Source organism: Pristiophorus japonicus, chromosome 2, assembly GCF_044704955.1.
Source record: "Pristiophorus japonicus isolate sPriJap1 chromosome 2, sPriJap1.hap1, whole genome shotgun sequence".
Lineage (NCBI taxonomy): Eukaryota > Metazoa > Chordata > Chondrichthyes > Pristiophoridae > Pristiophorus > Pristiophorus japonicus.
This window is the reverse complement of record NC_091978.1, coordinates 153211133-153226834: the sequence shown is the minus strand read 5'-3', so window position 1 is coordinate 153226834 and position 15702 is coordinate 153211133. Positions and strand designations below refer to the sequence as shown.

At 45.4% G+C, this 15702-nt stretch overlaps 1 protein-coding gene across 1 annotated transcript in view; it reads left to right on the top strand.

Moving 5' to 3' along the window:
- The window catches only part of kita (KIT proto-oncogene, receptor tyrosine kinase a), a 128182-nt gene that overhangs the window by 86703 nt on the left and 25777 nt on the right, over positions 1-15702 (top strand). Inside the window, exons 12-13 of the mRNA XM_070860634.1 lie at positions 1282-1386; positions 1479-1589. Of these exons, the coding sequence (XP_070716735.1) occupies positions 1282-1386; positions 1479-1589 (216 nt within the window). The remainder of the gene's footprint in view (positions 1-1281; positions 1387-1478; positions 1590-15702) is intronic.

The window sequence follows — 15702 nt, the reverse complement described above, 5'->3', positions numbered from 1 at the left end:
TAATAGATTTGTCACTCAATCTCCAGGAGTGCTTGTCAGATGTGCTACATAGAGATCCAGTAGGTAATTTATAATATATTTTAATGGCCTAGAAAATGACCTATAAATGGTCTAGAAATTGCGGCCTGTCCGGGTCCGTACGGAGTGTGTATGGACCCGGGAAGGCATCGCAAAAGCTGGTTTTCAGCGCACAATACGCATGCGCTGAAAACCGGCTTTTCCGATCTGACAAGAGATCCTCTGCATGTCAGCAGCCAGGACATTCGCATGGGCAAGGTTGCGGTATTTACCCATCTCTTGCTCAGCGGATCTCCTGAAAACTCTTGCGCCTGATAAAAGCAGGCGCACAGCCTACTTTTACAGGCATAAGAGATTTAAAACATACAAAAACATAATAAAATAAAATTTAAAAAACACATTTTATTGTTAAAAACTTGGCCCACTACGGTAAGCTTATTTTAAACCATAATTAAAAAACTTTAAAAAAAAATCAAAAAATATTTTTTTTGTAAGACAAATAACTTTAATTTAAATTAATCTTAAATATGTGGTGTATTATTTCTATTTTTTATTTTTGTTTGGTTGTTTGGAGGCTGTATCTCAATCATAATAATGGGAACTCCTACTTACTGAGTTCCCATTATTATGAATGAGAAAATACTGTACCTGGATTGGTTGCCCAGGGCCATGTGACTGCAGCTCCAGCCCTGCAGATGTCCTGATGTGCACGCCCTCTGACGCACAGTGAGTGGGGGCCTCAAGACCAGAATCTCTCGTGGGCGTAGCAGGAACAGGTAAATGCGCATCTTTTTTAATGTTTTCAGTCGATTGCCTGTGGGAAGACCTCAACCGGGATTTCTAAGCCAATATCTTTTCAATTATTAGCACTGGTTTAAAAAGTTGTAATATTTCTGCTTATACCACAATATCCTCTGTTTATCTCGTCAACAAAGATAAAATGACTGTTTCGTGATCTTTGGATCTCTTATCTTTGGAATTCTCTACCCCAAAGGGCTGTGGATGCTCAGTCATTGAGATTGATAGATTTTTGGACTCTAGAGAAATCAAGGGATATGGGGATAGGGCAGGAAAGTGGAGTTGAGGTTGAAGATCAGCCATGATCTTATTGAGCAGGCACGAGTGGGTGTATTGCCTCCTCCTGCTCCTAATTTTTATGTTCTTATGTTCTTAAGTGAGTAAAAGAATACAATTAAATATTTTTATATTGGTTCATCTACGTAATGTTAATTCAGTCATGAGTAAAATGTTTCCTATTCCTAGGTAAAACCCTTGGTGCTGGAGCCTTCGGGAAGGTTGTGGAGGCTGCTGCTTATGGATTGACTAAGGCTGACTCCATTATGACTGTGGCAGTAAAGATGCTTAAACGTAAGTATATGTCTTGTGATAAATGCTTTGTGTGATGTGTAGTTTGATGTAACACGATCTGTAGAATGAAAACTGCAAATTTGTCTTTGTAGCAAGTGCTCACTCCACAGAGAAGGAAGCTCTGATGTCGGAACTGAAAGTCTTGAGTCACCTGGGGCAGCACATCAACATTGTCAACCTGCTGGGAGCATGCACCGTAGGAGGTCAGTTCATATAACTTGAAAATTTGCCATATTTACACTTTTTAACTGAGTGTGATGTTACCTTTAGGATAGAGAAATTATCAGAGTGGCTCAGTGATCGCACTCTCCTCTCTGAGTCAGAAGGTTGTGGATTTAAGTCCCACTGCAGAGACCTGGGCACGTAATCTAGGCTGACACTCCAAATGCAGTACTGAGGGAATGCAGCACTGTCGGAGGTGCCTTTGGCATGAAACGTTAAACCGAGGCTCAGTTTGCCCCTTCGATGGCGCTAATATTTATCCCTCAATTACATCACTAAAACAGATTCTCTGATCATTATCACATTGCTATTTGTTGTACCTTACTGTGCTCAAATTGGCTGACATGTTTCCTACATTATAACAGTGACTATACTTCAAAAGTACTTAATTGGATGTAAAGCACTTTGGGACCTCCTGAGGTTGTGAACGGCAATATAAATACATGTTCTTTCTTTTTCTTTCCTTATATTCCTTGATACCCTTACCTAACAAAAATTTATTGATCCGAGTTTTGAAAATTTCAATTGTCCCCGCATCCACAGCCTTTTGGGAAGAGGGCTCCAGATTCCACATTGTGTGAATAAATACTTCTCGATTTCACTTCTAACTGGCTTATTTGTAATTATAAATCTTTTGATAATATTTTCCGTCTGAATTTTGTAGGCCAGGAGGCTGGGGGATGATTATTCTTCGTGTTGCAGCTTATTAATAGATAAATCCTAAATCAAAGCACCAAACCTGTTCATGTCAGCAACTAGGGATATATGCAAATTAATGAGAGAATTGATTTATACTTTATAGAGCCGATGTTACAAATGCATGTTTCTGGTGGTAAGCTTCACCCAATCTCATTACATAGCAGGATATCATGAGTGCATTCACCATGTGTTTTCAGTAATTGTAATGGATGCAAAGTCACGTGCCTTTGCTTTGCCACTGTGTGGCCGTAATTTTTCAATATGTTTCGGGAGTGCACATTTATAGACTGGGCCCTTATACATGACCTGAGGCTCCATGATATGAACCTATAAATCCCATGAAGACAAAAGCTTGAACACCCTAGGGTAGATTTGAACTCTCGGTAGGGATGCAACGCAGGCCGTGGCTGATTTTCCACCTGTGATATACCCCTCCTGATTTTCCATTCCATTGAAGTCAACAGGTGGATAATAGACGGCTCGCTTTCCACCCCCACTGAAAGTGAAGAGCTTGTCCTCAGTCCAAGGGAGCTTTTTTGTATTCATTCCTGGGATGTGGGCATCGCTGGCAAGGCCAGCATCTATTGCCCATCGCTAATTGCCCTTGAGAAGGTGGTGGTGAGTTGCCTTCTTGAACCTCTGCAGTCTGTGTGGTGAAGGCACTCCCTTAGTGCTGTTAGGGAGGGAATTCCAGGATTTTAACCGAGTGACGATGAAGGAACGGCTATAATATTCCAAGTCAGGATGGTGCAGAACTTGGAAGGGAACTTGCAGGTGATGGTATCCCCATGCACTTGCTGCCCTTGTCCTTCTAGGTGGTAGAGGTCGCGGGTTTGGGAGGTGCTGCTGAAGAAGCCATGGCGATTTACTGTAGTACATCTTGTAGATGGTACACACTGCAGCCACAGTGCGCCGGTGGTGGAGGGAGTGAATTTTTAAGGTAGTAAATGGGGTGCCAATGAAGCGGACTGCTTTATACTGGATGGTGTTGAAATTATTGAGTGTTGTTGGAGCTGCACTCATCCACACAAGTGGAGAGAATTCCAATACACTCCTGACTTGTGCCTTGTAGATGGTGGAAAGGCTTTGGGGAGTCAGAACATGAGATACTTACTACAGAATACCCAGTCTCTGACCTGCTCTTGTTGCCACAGTATTTATGTGGCTGGTTCAGTTAAGTTTCTGGTCAATGGTGACCCCCAGGATGTTGATGGTGTGGGTTTCGGCAATGGTACAGGAAATGAATGTCAAGGGACGGTGGTTAGACTCTCCGCTTGTTGGAGATAGTCATTGCCTGCTACTTGTGTGGCGCGAATGTTATCAGCCCAAACCGGAATGCCGTCCAGGTCTTGCTGCATGCGAGCATGGACTGCTTCATTATCTGAGGAGTTGCGAGTAGCACTGAACACTGTACTCGTCAGCGAACATCACCACTGCTGACTTTATGATGAAGGGAAGGTCATTGATGAAGCAGCTGAATATGGTTGGGCCTAGGACACTGCCTTGAGGAACTGCTGCAGTGATGTCCTGGGGCTGTGATGTTGATCTGCAGTGATGTCCTGGGGCTGTGATGTTGACCTCCAGCCATCACAATCATCTTCCTTTGCGCTAAGTATGATTCCAGCCAGTGGAGAGATTCCCCCCTGATTCCCATTGACTTCAGTTTTACGAAGGTTCCTTGGTGCTACACTTGGTCAAATGCTGCCTTGATACCAAGGGCAGTCACTCTCACCTCACCTTAGGAATTCAGCTATTTTGTCCATGTTCGGACTATGGCTGTAATGAGGTCTGGAGCTGAGTGGTCCTGGCAGAATCCAACCTGGGCATCAGTGAGCAGATTATTGGTGAGTAAGTGCCACTTGATAGCACTGTCAACGACACCTTTCATCACTTTTCTGATGATTGAGTGTAGACTGATGGGGCAGTAATTGGCTGGATTGGATTTGTCCTGCTTTTTGTGGACAGGACATTCATGGGCAGTTTTCCACATTGTCGGGTAAATGCCAGTGTTGTAGCTGTACTGGAACAGCTTGGCTAGAGGCGTGGCTAATTCTGGAGCTCAAGTCTTCAGCACGACAGCAGGGATGTTGTCATGGCCCATAGCCTTTGCTGTATCCAGTGTGCTCAGCCGTTTCTTGATATTATATAGAGTGAATTGAATTGGCTGAAGATTGGCTTCTGTGATGATGGGGACCTCAGGAGGTGGCTGATATGCCTGAACGTATCCTCTCAGCACTTCTGGTTGAAGATGGTTGCAAATGCTTCAGCCTTGACTTTTGCACTCGCGTGCTAGGCTCTGCCATCATTGAGGATGGGGATATTCATGGAGCCTCCTCCTCCCCTTAGTTATTTAATGGTCCACCACCATTCACGACTGGATGTTTTGATCTGATCTGTTGATTGTGGGATCACTTAGCCCTGTCTACAGCATGCTGCTTCTGATTTTTAGCATGCATGTAATTCTGTGTTGCAGCTTCCCCAGGTTGGCACCTCATTTTTAGGTATGAATGATGCTGCTCCTAGCATGCTTTTCTACACTCCGTATTGAACCAGGGTAGATCCTCTGGCATGATGGTAATGGTAGAGTGAGGGATATGTCGGGCCATGAGGTTACAGATTGTGCTGGTAAACAATTCTGCTGCTGCTGATGGCCCACAGTGCGTCATGGCTGCTAGACCTGTTTTGAATCTATTCCATTTTGCAAGTGGTAGTGCCACATAACACGTTGGAGGGTGTCCTCAGTGTTAAGACGGCACTTTGGCTCCACAAGGATGTTGCGGTGGTCACTGCTACCAATGCTGTCATGGACAGATGCATCTACAACAGGTAGATTGGTGAGGACGAGGTCAAGTATGTTTTTTCCTCGTGTTGGTTCTCTCACCACTTGTTGCAGGCTCAGTCTGGCACCTATGTCCTTCAGGAGTCATCCAGCTTGGTCACTAGTGGTGCTACCGAGTCACTCTTGGTGATGAACATTGAAGTCTCCCACCCAGAGTACATTCTGTGCCCTTGCTACTCTCAGTGCATCTTCCAAGTGATGTTCAACATGGAGGAATACTGATTCATCAGCTGAGGGAGGGCGATAGGTGGCAATCAGCAGGAGGTTTCCTTGCCCGTGCTTGACCTGAAGCCGTGAGACTTCATGTAGTCCAGAGCCAATGTTGAGGACTCCCAGAGCCATATCCTTCCGACTGTATACCACTGTGCTGCCACCCCTGGTGACCCAAGGATGGTGATGGAGGAGTTTGGGACATTGGCTGAAAGGTATGATTCTGTGAGTATGACTATGTCAGGATGTTGCTTGACTAGTCTGTGGGTATCTTTCCCAATTTTGGCACACATCCCCAGACTTTGCAGAGTCGACTGGGCTGGGTGTGCCATTATAGTCTGTGCCGAAGTTGATGCCTGGTGGTCCATCTGGTTATTCATGTTTTCCGTAGCAGTTTTTTTACAACTGAGTGGCTTGCTAGCCCATTTCAGACATCAGTTAAGAGTCAACCACATTGCTCTGGGTCTGGAGTCACATATAGGCCAGACCAGGTAAGGACATGAGAGAGTCAATGAAAGAAGCAATAATATCCAGGCGTTACACGTCGCCTCACAAGTTATAAGATCAGGTGATTTTGAACTTGTTTCCTTACTTCAAAGAACTAATTATAACATGAAAGATGATGCATAGTTGAAATTACAGGATGCACTTACATTGCCTGTAAGCTGTGGTTTGGATCGGAATCAGGTAAATCCTAGTTTACATTGCTTGCTTCCTGCCTGGCTGGAATTTTAACTATCCAAATTAGGATGGAACAGATAGGGGAGCATCCATGCTCTCTAAACATTTAAATTAAGATCGCTTCCAAAGTGTACAGAGAGTCCAGTGGAGACCTTCAGGGAGTCTCACTCCACATTGCTCAGTCAGGTTGGGCACTGACTCTGGATTTATACAAGCAGTTTAATGTTAGTATGAAGGGGAAATTGTTTAGTAAATGTACCTGCAGTTCTGGCTGCTAAGATTTAGTTCTGGCCTATTTGCACCATCGAAAACATCTTATCTTGAAGATATATTAAGAGAATCTATAAAGAGACAGATGTGCCGATTCATTCAAAAGTTCTTGGCCAAGAAATTTATCTTGGGCGGTGGCGTAAAACGGACGGTATCGGATTGGCCACCCGTTACACGCAGCGCCTGATATTCACTTCCGTTGACTGCTGTGGAGCAGAATATCAGGCGCTGCGCATAATGGGCAGCCGATCCGATACTGCATGTTTTATGCCACCATCCAAGATGAATTTCTAGGTCCTTGTTTCATAATAAACATTATTCTATAACAGTTATATGAACCCCTTATGCACCAATTCTGTTTTCTTGTTGTTGAGTGTTATTGAATATCTTGTTGTGTCCTCTGGCTTCTGTATATTTAACTTGTTTGGAAACTGTTGTCCAACATAAGAACATAAGAAAATAAGAAATAGGAGCAGGAGCAGGCCATTTGGCCCCTCGAGCCTACTCCGCCATTCAATAAGATCATGGCTGATCTGATCATGGACACAGCTCCATTTCCCTGCCCGCTCCCCATAACCCTTTACTCCCTTATCACTCAAAAATTTGTCTATCTCCACCTTAAACATATTCAATGACCCAGCCTCCACAGCTGTCTGGGGCAGAGAATTCCACAGATTTACAATCCTCTGAGAGAAGAAATTCCTTCTCATCTCAGTTTTAAATGGGCAATCCCTTATTCTGAAACTATGCCCCCGAGTTCTAGATTCCCCCATGAGTGGAAATATCCTCTCTACCTTGTCGAGCCCCTCATTATCTTCTATATTTCAATATCACCTTTCATTCTTCTAAACCCCAATGTATAGGCCCAACCTACACAATTTTTCTTCATAAGTCAAACCCTTCATCTCAGGAATCAACCAAGTGAACCTTCTCTGAACTGCCTCCAATGCAAATATATCCCTCCTTAAGTAAGGAAACCAAAACTGTACGCAGTACTCTAGGTGTGGTAAATACCCTGTACTTTTGTAGCAGGACTTCTCTGCTTTTATATTCCATCCCCCTTGCAATAAAGGCCAACATTCCATTTGCTTTCCTGATTACTTGCTGTACCTGCATACTAACTATGTTTCATGCACAAGGACCCCCAGGTCTCTCTGTACTGCATGTTTTATAATTTTTCTCCATTTAAATAATAATTTTCTTTTTTCTGCCGAAGTGGATAACCTCACACTTTCCCACATTATATTCCATCTGCCAAAGTTTTGCCCACTCACTTAGCCTGTCTATATCCTATTGCAGATTTTTTGCGTCCTCCTCACAGCTTGCTTTCATCAACTTTGTATCATCAGCAAACTTGGCTGCATTACACTTGGTCCCTTCATCCAAATCGTTAATATAGATTGTAAATAGAGGCCCCAGCACCTTTCCCTGTGGCACCCCACTAGTTACTGTTTGCCAACCGGAAAATGACCCATTTATCCCGTCTCTCTGTTTTCTGTTAGTTAGACAATTCTCTATCCATGCACTGTCCAGTAATGAACACAATTCTGCTAGTTACAACCTCACAAAATGCTAACAGATTTGTCGAACATGATTTCCCTTTCCTAAATCCGTGTTGACTCTGCCCAATTCTATTATTATTTTCTAAGTGCCCTGTTGGGAAAAAGCTCAAACTGTAGTCGTAATGCCCTTCCATAGTGCAGATATCTTTAAGAAAAAAGACATTTATATAGCAGTGTGCAAGTAAACTGAACCATGCTCTTGAGTTGTTGACCTAGTAATAAGCTGTTCCGAATGATGGCAATGGGTATGAATAGATATTGTTGTCCCTGTTTAACAGCATCCACTGATGTCTCAAAGGTATTACTACTCTAACCACGGCTTCTCCTTTTTAACTCAAACAAGTCTTAAATGAACAAACTGAACTGTCCATATTTTGGTTTGGCTGAGATCCTATATTATTTGGTTAAGATTTGGTGGTTTGCTGGATGTCAACTTCAAAACCTTGCAATGAAGGTCTTTAGTCAATAATAAACATTAAATCAGTCTAGTTTTAGTTATGTTCATTCAACTTTTACCTTGCTCTTTGGTTTTATGCTTATGTGCTCTTTATCCTGTCGCAGCCATCTATCACATACTTGTCTAGATCGTCCGCTTAGCTTATTTTTATTACTGTCAGAGCATAGTGCCTCTGGTACGTGCCAAGAAGGAACGTTTAGAGTTTAGATAGGAGAGTAACTTTTCTATGATAGAACTTCCACAAGGTTTCTCCCAATTTCCCACCATAACATCAATGGAAGATTAATACAAATCCCAAGAGAAACAGCGTAAATGACTAAAAACTACCATTCACTTTGTTTCTCTCTACAGGGATAGTGAATGCATTGGCTGTCATCTTCCAAAATTCCATAGATTCTAGAACGGTTCCTGCAGATTGGAAAGTCGCTAATGTAACCCCGCTATTTAAGAAAGGAGGGAGTGAGAAAACGGGGAACTACAGACCAGTTAGCCTGACATCAGTAGTAGGGATAATGCTAGAATCTGTTATTAAGGATGTTGCAACAGGGCACTTCGAAAATAATAATAGGATTGGGCAGTCAACACAGATTTATGAAAGGGAAATCATGTTTGATAAATATGTTACAGTTTTTGAGGTTGTAACTAGCAGAATAGATAAGGGGGGACCAGTGCATGTGGTGTATTTGGATTTTCAGAAGGCATTCGATAAGGTCCCACACAAGAGATTATTGAACAAAATTAGGGCTCATGGGATTGGGGGGTAATATACTAGCATGGATTGATGATTGGTTAATAGACAGAAAATAGAGAGTCGGAATAAACAAGTCATTTTCAGGTTGGAGGCTATAACTAGTGAGGTGCTGCAAGGATCAGTGCATGGGCCTCAGCTATTCACAATCTGTATCAATGATTTGGATGAGGGGACCAAATGTAATATATCCAAGTTTGCTGATTATACGAAGCTAGGTGGTAATGTAAGTTGTGAGGAGGATGCAAAGAGACTTCAAGAGGATATAGATAGGCTAAGTGAGTGGGCAAGAACATGGCAAATGGAATATAATGTGTAGAAATATGAAGTTATCCACATTGGTCAGAAAAATAGAAAGGTGGAGTATTTTTTAAATGGTGAGAGATGTTGGTGTTCAGAGACACCTGGGTGTCCTTGTACACAAATCACTGAAAGTTAACATGCAGGTACAGCGAGCAATTAAGAAAGCAAATGGTATGTTGGCCTTTATTACAAGAGGATTTGAGTAAAGAGGTCTTATTGCAATTAAATAGGGCCCTAGTGAGACCGCATCTGGAGTATTGTGAACAGTTTTGGTCTCCATACCTAAGGAAGAATAAACTTGCCATTGAGGGGGTGCAACAAAGGTTCACCAGACTGATTCTTGGAATGGGAGGATTGTCCTATGAGGAGAGATTGAGTAGACTAGGCCTTTATTCTCTGGAATTTAGAAGAATGAGAGGTGATCTCATTGAAACATACAAAATTGTTACAGGGCTTGACAGGGTAGCTGCTGGGAGGATGTTTCTTCTGGCTGGGAACCCTCTTTCCCACACCAGCCCTTTAACCACATGTTAATTAACCTGATCTGTCTGCTTCTATGCCAATTTGCACTTGGCTTGGGCAATAATCCAGAGATTATTACCTTCGAGGTCCTGTTTTTTAATTTCGAGCCTAACCCCTGATACACTTTCAGTAGGATCTCCTCCCTGTTCCTACCTATGTCATTTGTTCCAGCCTGGACCACGACAATTGGATTTACCCCGTTATGTCTTTGATACTCTTATGAATGACTCCACTAGGTCTAGTATTGTACTTGAGCTGTTGTGACCTTAGTCCCATTTATTGTAACTCCAGAGTGAGGCACAAACATGGGCCCTTCACATCTATGCATGTGACCCTCAGGTCTCCCATCACAGTGCCCTCTGGTGGCACACCTTATGTGACTATACAGTTAGTATACATGGTCTATATACATGACATCACTTCCCCCCAAGTCTTTAATGCAAATTGACTCGTACATTGACGGTGACCTGGGCTTTGCTTTTCCTGGTTGACCATTGGAGGGTTGCTTCTAGCTTGGGTGGGTTGGTAGTGAGATTTGTTGCCATTGGCGGTCCCAGTGGTTTCTAGTTGTGAGTCCATGACTACTCCGTTCTCCCCCCCACACAGAGATCATGCTAATGGCCCATTACATGCAGGTTCATCACATGGGTTTTACATTTACATCTTGATACATTTGTTGTGTGGGTTACAGTTGCATTTATTTTTGTGTGGTACATTTACATGATCAGTACAGGTATATCAGTACAGATACACAAGGACAGTCTAGTTCCAGCACGGCCGGATGAGATCCGGGTCATCTGATGGCGGCGCAGTGCCCAATGCTAGTGGCTCTGTGGGCGAGATGAGCTCATTTTGCTCGAGTTGCCGGAGCTCAGGGCTCTTGCCATTACTTCTAGTGTCAGGCAGGCCCAAAGACAGCTGATGTGTCTGTGACCTCCCTGTCCTTTTCGTTTGCACAGTGTCGCTGCTGCTCCCTGGGAAGCGGTCTGAGCGAGTGAGTGTTTCGTTTAAGCAACGGTGGGGCTGCCTCATCTTGTCTCGCAGTTCGCAGGGGACTGCTGACTTGCTTTCTTTGAGGGCACCGTTGTGAGCACTCTCTATTTTGGGATCCTGGCTGGTCCAGGTCCCATTCAGAGGAGCCGTTGTGGGTGACCCTTTGCTCTTGGGCATTGCCGTGCTGTCGAGTGGGTTTGCGGGCTGTGCCTTTTTCCACCCTAGTGGTGGGCGGCGGTAGCCGACTGCGAGCATAGGCGCAGTTTACTGTTTCTGGCCCGTGGCAGTTCATGCCATCGGGTGCCTGCAATGTTAAACCGATCTGAGGCAGGGTATCGCTACCGGTGCCTCTGCTCTCCGGGGATTGTTTACTCTGCGGCTTGTCTACTTCTGTCAGCTGTGGGGACACTTTATGATACATCGTTCTGGTCCCAGGGACACAGGCTACAGCATTGGATAGCCCGCTGGACCTGTATACGACCGTTCGGTGTTCGCCCGCTACATTGGCTGATTAAATTTGCACCCGACATCGCTCAACAGCATTTTGCTCGTTACAGCTGGACTTTTACATTGGTTACCAATTTCAAGCAGTTCATTCAAAAATGGCGGGTTGCTGGTCTTCTTTAAAATGGCCTTACTACTTTTACCCCTAATCGTTGCTCCATTAGCGCTGCTCCTCGTAGTTTAGACGCCATCTTTTCCCTGTCCATGATGTTGACTGCCGCAATCTTCTTTCCCAGGGATTCTGCCACTGAAGCTGGGAAGGCGCCCTCGGATCCAATCTTCCTCCCCAGGAGTCCTGCCACTGAAACCGGGAAGGTGCGTTCGGGCCGGACATCACCACGCAGTCGTGATGAGCGGTCTGTGCCTTGGAGGCTGCGCAGATCTGCTCTCTGGTGCCAGGTCCCACCGAAGGTGGGGGCTTGCTCTGCCTCTGAGCTCGGGGGACGTCGATCACTGGAGGGATGAAGTCTTCCCAGTTCCGATGAATCTTCCCCATCCATCTTCTTCCAAGTAGCGTTGGTCCATCACCTGAAACAATCCACAATGGTAAATTGTGCACCGCGCCATCATGGGATACACTTACATCCCCACTACCAACAACTGATATCAGTTGGTGTAGGTGCGCGCTTTGCCTGAACCGGGACCAGTTTGGGTCGTTTAGTTTGATCGTTCCATAGCCTCGCAATGGCTTCCTGGCTCAATACTGACTGACTCGCCCTTGTGTCCACTTCCATGAAGACTTCCATTATCACTGGAGGACAATCTGTGGTGCAGGTATATACTCCATACATTTTGTCCGAGGACTGAGCTGCCTCTCTAGCCAGCTCCTCGTAATCTGCGCTGGATTTACAGCCATCTGCTGACTCCTCTTCCACGTGGTGAGTCACAGCTCTTTTGCACATTTGCTGGACGTGGCCCTTTGTGCTGCAGCCTTTGCACACAGTCTCTGAACTGACACTGATGAGCCCTGTGATTACCTCTGCAACGCCAGCATGGTGCTACTAGACTTACGTTTGCACCCCTCGGCGGACTCTGAGTTAAAGAACTCAGGGGCCCGTACGCTCTGCCCTGGGCAGATTCACGTTCAACAGTTTTGCCTGTGAAAGGCGCCATTCTATTTACAGTACTTGCCGGGTTTGAGTCCTGAGAGTGACTCATCATCTGCTTGGAGCTGCAGCTTGAGGTCATGAATGCCTGGCTCATGCTGATGGCCTTCTGCAGAGTGATGGTGGTTTCGGCAGACAGTAGCTTGTGAAGAAGGACCTAATGACCAATGCCAACTATGAAGACGAACCGCAACGCATCGGCGAGGGATGCGCCGAATTCACACGGTCCTTCCAGCCTCCTGAGGTCGGCAGCGTACTTCGTGATTTCCTGGCCCTCGGGTCGGCGGTGTGTATAAAATCGATGCCTGGCCGTGAGGATGCTCTCCTTTGGTTTGAGTCGGTCCTGAATTAGCACTTTCAGCTCCTCGTATGACTTGGTCGTTGTTTTCTCTGGTGCAAGCAAGTCCCTGACGAGGCCGTAGACCGTGGGCCCACAACTGGTCAACAGGATAGCTCTGCGCTTATCTGCCAGTGTGGCCGGATCATCGCCTACCAGAGCGTTTGCTGCGAAATATTGGTCGAGCCGCTCCGTAAAGAGCCACTTCACCCTCTGAGAACTTTTCTAATGCACCAACATTAGTCATTTTTGCGTGAAAGTTTGGAATCTTCTCGCCGGTTGTTATGTCTTTAATACTCATGGATTACTTCATGAGGTCTAGTATTGTACTTGAGCTGTTGTGACCTTAGTCCCATTTATTTTAACTCCACAGTGAGGCACAAGCATGGTGGGCAGCCTTTTATACTGGGCCCTGCACACCTATGCAGGTGACCCTCAGGTCTCCCACCGCAGTGCCCTCTGGTGGCACACTTTATGTGACTATACAGTTAGTGTACATGGTCTACATACATGACACCACCTCCTTTTCCAAGTTTCGCTCCAGCCGCCGTGAAATATCCCTTACACTGGCACTGGGTAGGCAACACACTCTTCAGGATTCTCATGCTTGGCTGCAGAGGACACTATCTGTCCCCCTAATTATAGAGTCTCCTATCACTACCGCATTTCTATTCTGCTCTTCCCCCACCTTGGACAGCCTTCTGAGCCATGGTGCCTTGGTCTGCATTGCGGCTAACCTCCCTGCAGTTTTTCTCCTTGTCCTCACTACTGTGGGAGATTGGAGATTGCTGGGAAATTGTCCTTCATTGTGTTAATACTGTATCCTCTGCACAATTCTTTGGCTTTCAATGTTCATTTTGAATAAATAATATTGTTAAACCTTTAAAATCTATTTCTAAGACAGAACTGCAGGGGGCTGGCCAGATTAGTGACAATTTACAATGGTATGTGCTGCATTGTTTGTTTGTATTCCAGGAGATCTATGTAATTTACAGACCTGCTATGGGAGCTTTCGGCATTTTGACATGAAACTTGTGTGTCAACAGAACATAGAAATAGAGACTCACAAGCTCTGTGCGCATCTAGGGCCAATTCATGTTTTGTGGTGTCACTGTTCCTGAAAGGAACCTACCAATTAAAGTAGAAACCAATAACAATTTGTGCAACCCAAAAAGATTTGGATTTCTAATTTGGTCAGAACTCTGGGGGTCACCGGCCTTATTTGGGAGCGTCATGCATCTGTTATTCTCCACTTTGGTAGGGAAAATAGAAAAATAAAATATTTTTTTAAATGTTGAGAGATTGGGAATTCTTGGTATTCAGAGGGACCTGGATGTCATTGTACACAAATCCCAGAAAGTTAATGCGCAGGTACAGCAAGCAATTAAGAAAACAAATGGTATGTTAATCTTTATTGCAAAAAGATTGGAATATAAGGGGTAAAAATTCACTCCCGCCCGAAATGGGATGCACCTTCCGTTTTTTAAGTTTTTCTCCACCACATTGGTTGCGGCAGAGATGCCGTCCATTTTCGGGGCACTTGGACTTTTTCTTTTTCTCGAGGTAGTTGCGGGCTGAGGGGCGGAAGGGCCCTTGCAGCGGGTCAGCTGCCCCAATCACGTGCCGCATCGCGCTGACGCATCACAACATCTCTCCGCTTCAGTTAAAAGGGAGGGCCGCTGTGAGGTCTGCATATTTTTAATTAGGCCACCAGGGAGGGTTTCAGGCAGGCCAGCGGCCTGGCACCCAAGAGGGAGTGCCGGGCTTCCTGTTGGCGGTCCAGCCGAACCCAGGGCCATAATTGGGCCGACCTGGCAGTCGATTGACAATAAAAATAAAATGGCATCGCCGGCAGCTCCACTGCCCCTTTAAAGGCAGCTGTGTCGCCAAACAACAAGGACCAACAAAGGAGTGCACCGACACAAAAAGCTGTTGGAGGCACTGGCCGGCGGCTGCAGCACTCCCGCAGGGCAATTCCGCAAAAGGGATATTTTCCGCAGGGCAGCTTTGGGAAGCAGTCACTGCCGGTCGGTAAGGGGTCAGTGCGTGCACGCTGCAGTGGGAAAATGGGTAGAGTTTTCCACTACACCACGTCGCCACTGATGAAGGGCAATTTGCAAAATGGTGGCCCCTCCACGGAGAGTTGGTGGCCATTCCCTGCCGCCCATGGCTGCCCCCTTCAGGCGCCCAGCAGACTTATCAGGAGGGGCAACTTCGGCCCCTAAGTCTTACTGCAATTATAGAGGATCTGGAGTACTATGTACAGTTTTGGTCTCCTTACCTAAGGAAGGATATACTTGAAGGTTCACTAGACTGATTCCTGGGATGGTGGGATTGTCCTATGAGGAGAGATTGAGGAGACTAGACCTATATTCCCTAGAGTTTAGAAGAATAAGAGGTGATCTCATTGAAATGTATAAAATTCTTACAGGGCTTGAGAGGTTGGATGCTGTGAGGATGTTTCCCCTGGCTGGGGAGTCAAAACTAGGGGTCACAGTCTCAGAATAAAGGGGTCAGCCATTTAGGATTGAGGTGAGGAGAAATGTTTTCACTCAAAAGGTTGTGAATCGTTGGAATTCTCTACCAATCTACCACCGATCTACCTGCATCAACCTACCTGTCGCAGATGTATCTGCCCATGACAGTATTGGAAGCAGTGACCACTGCATAGTCCTTGTGGAGATGAAGTCCCATCTTCACACTGAGGACGCCCTCCATCGTGTTGTGTGGCACTACCACCGTGCTAAATGGGATAGATTCAGAACAGATCTGGCGACTCAAACCTGGGCATCCATGAGGTGCTGTGGACCATCAGCAGCAGCAGAATTGTATTCCACCATACTCCTCTTAGCCTGACATATCC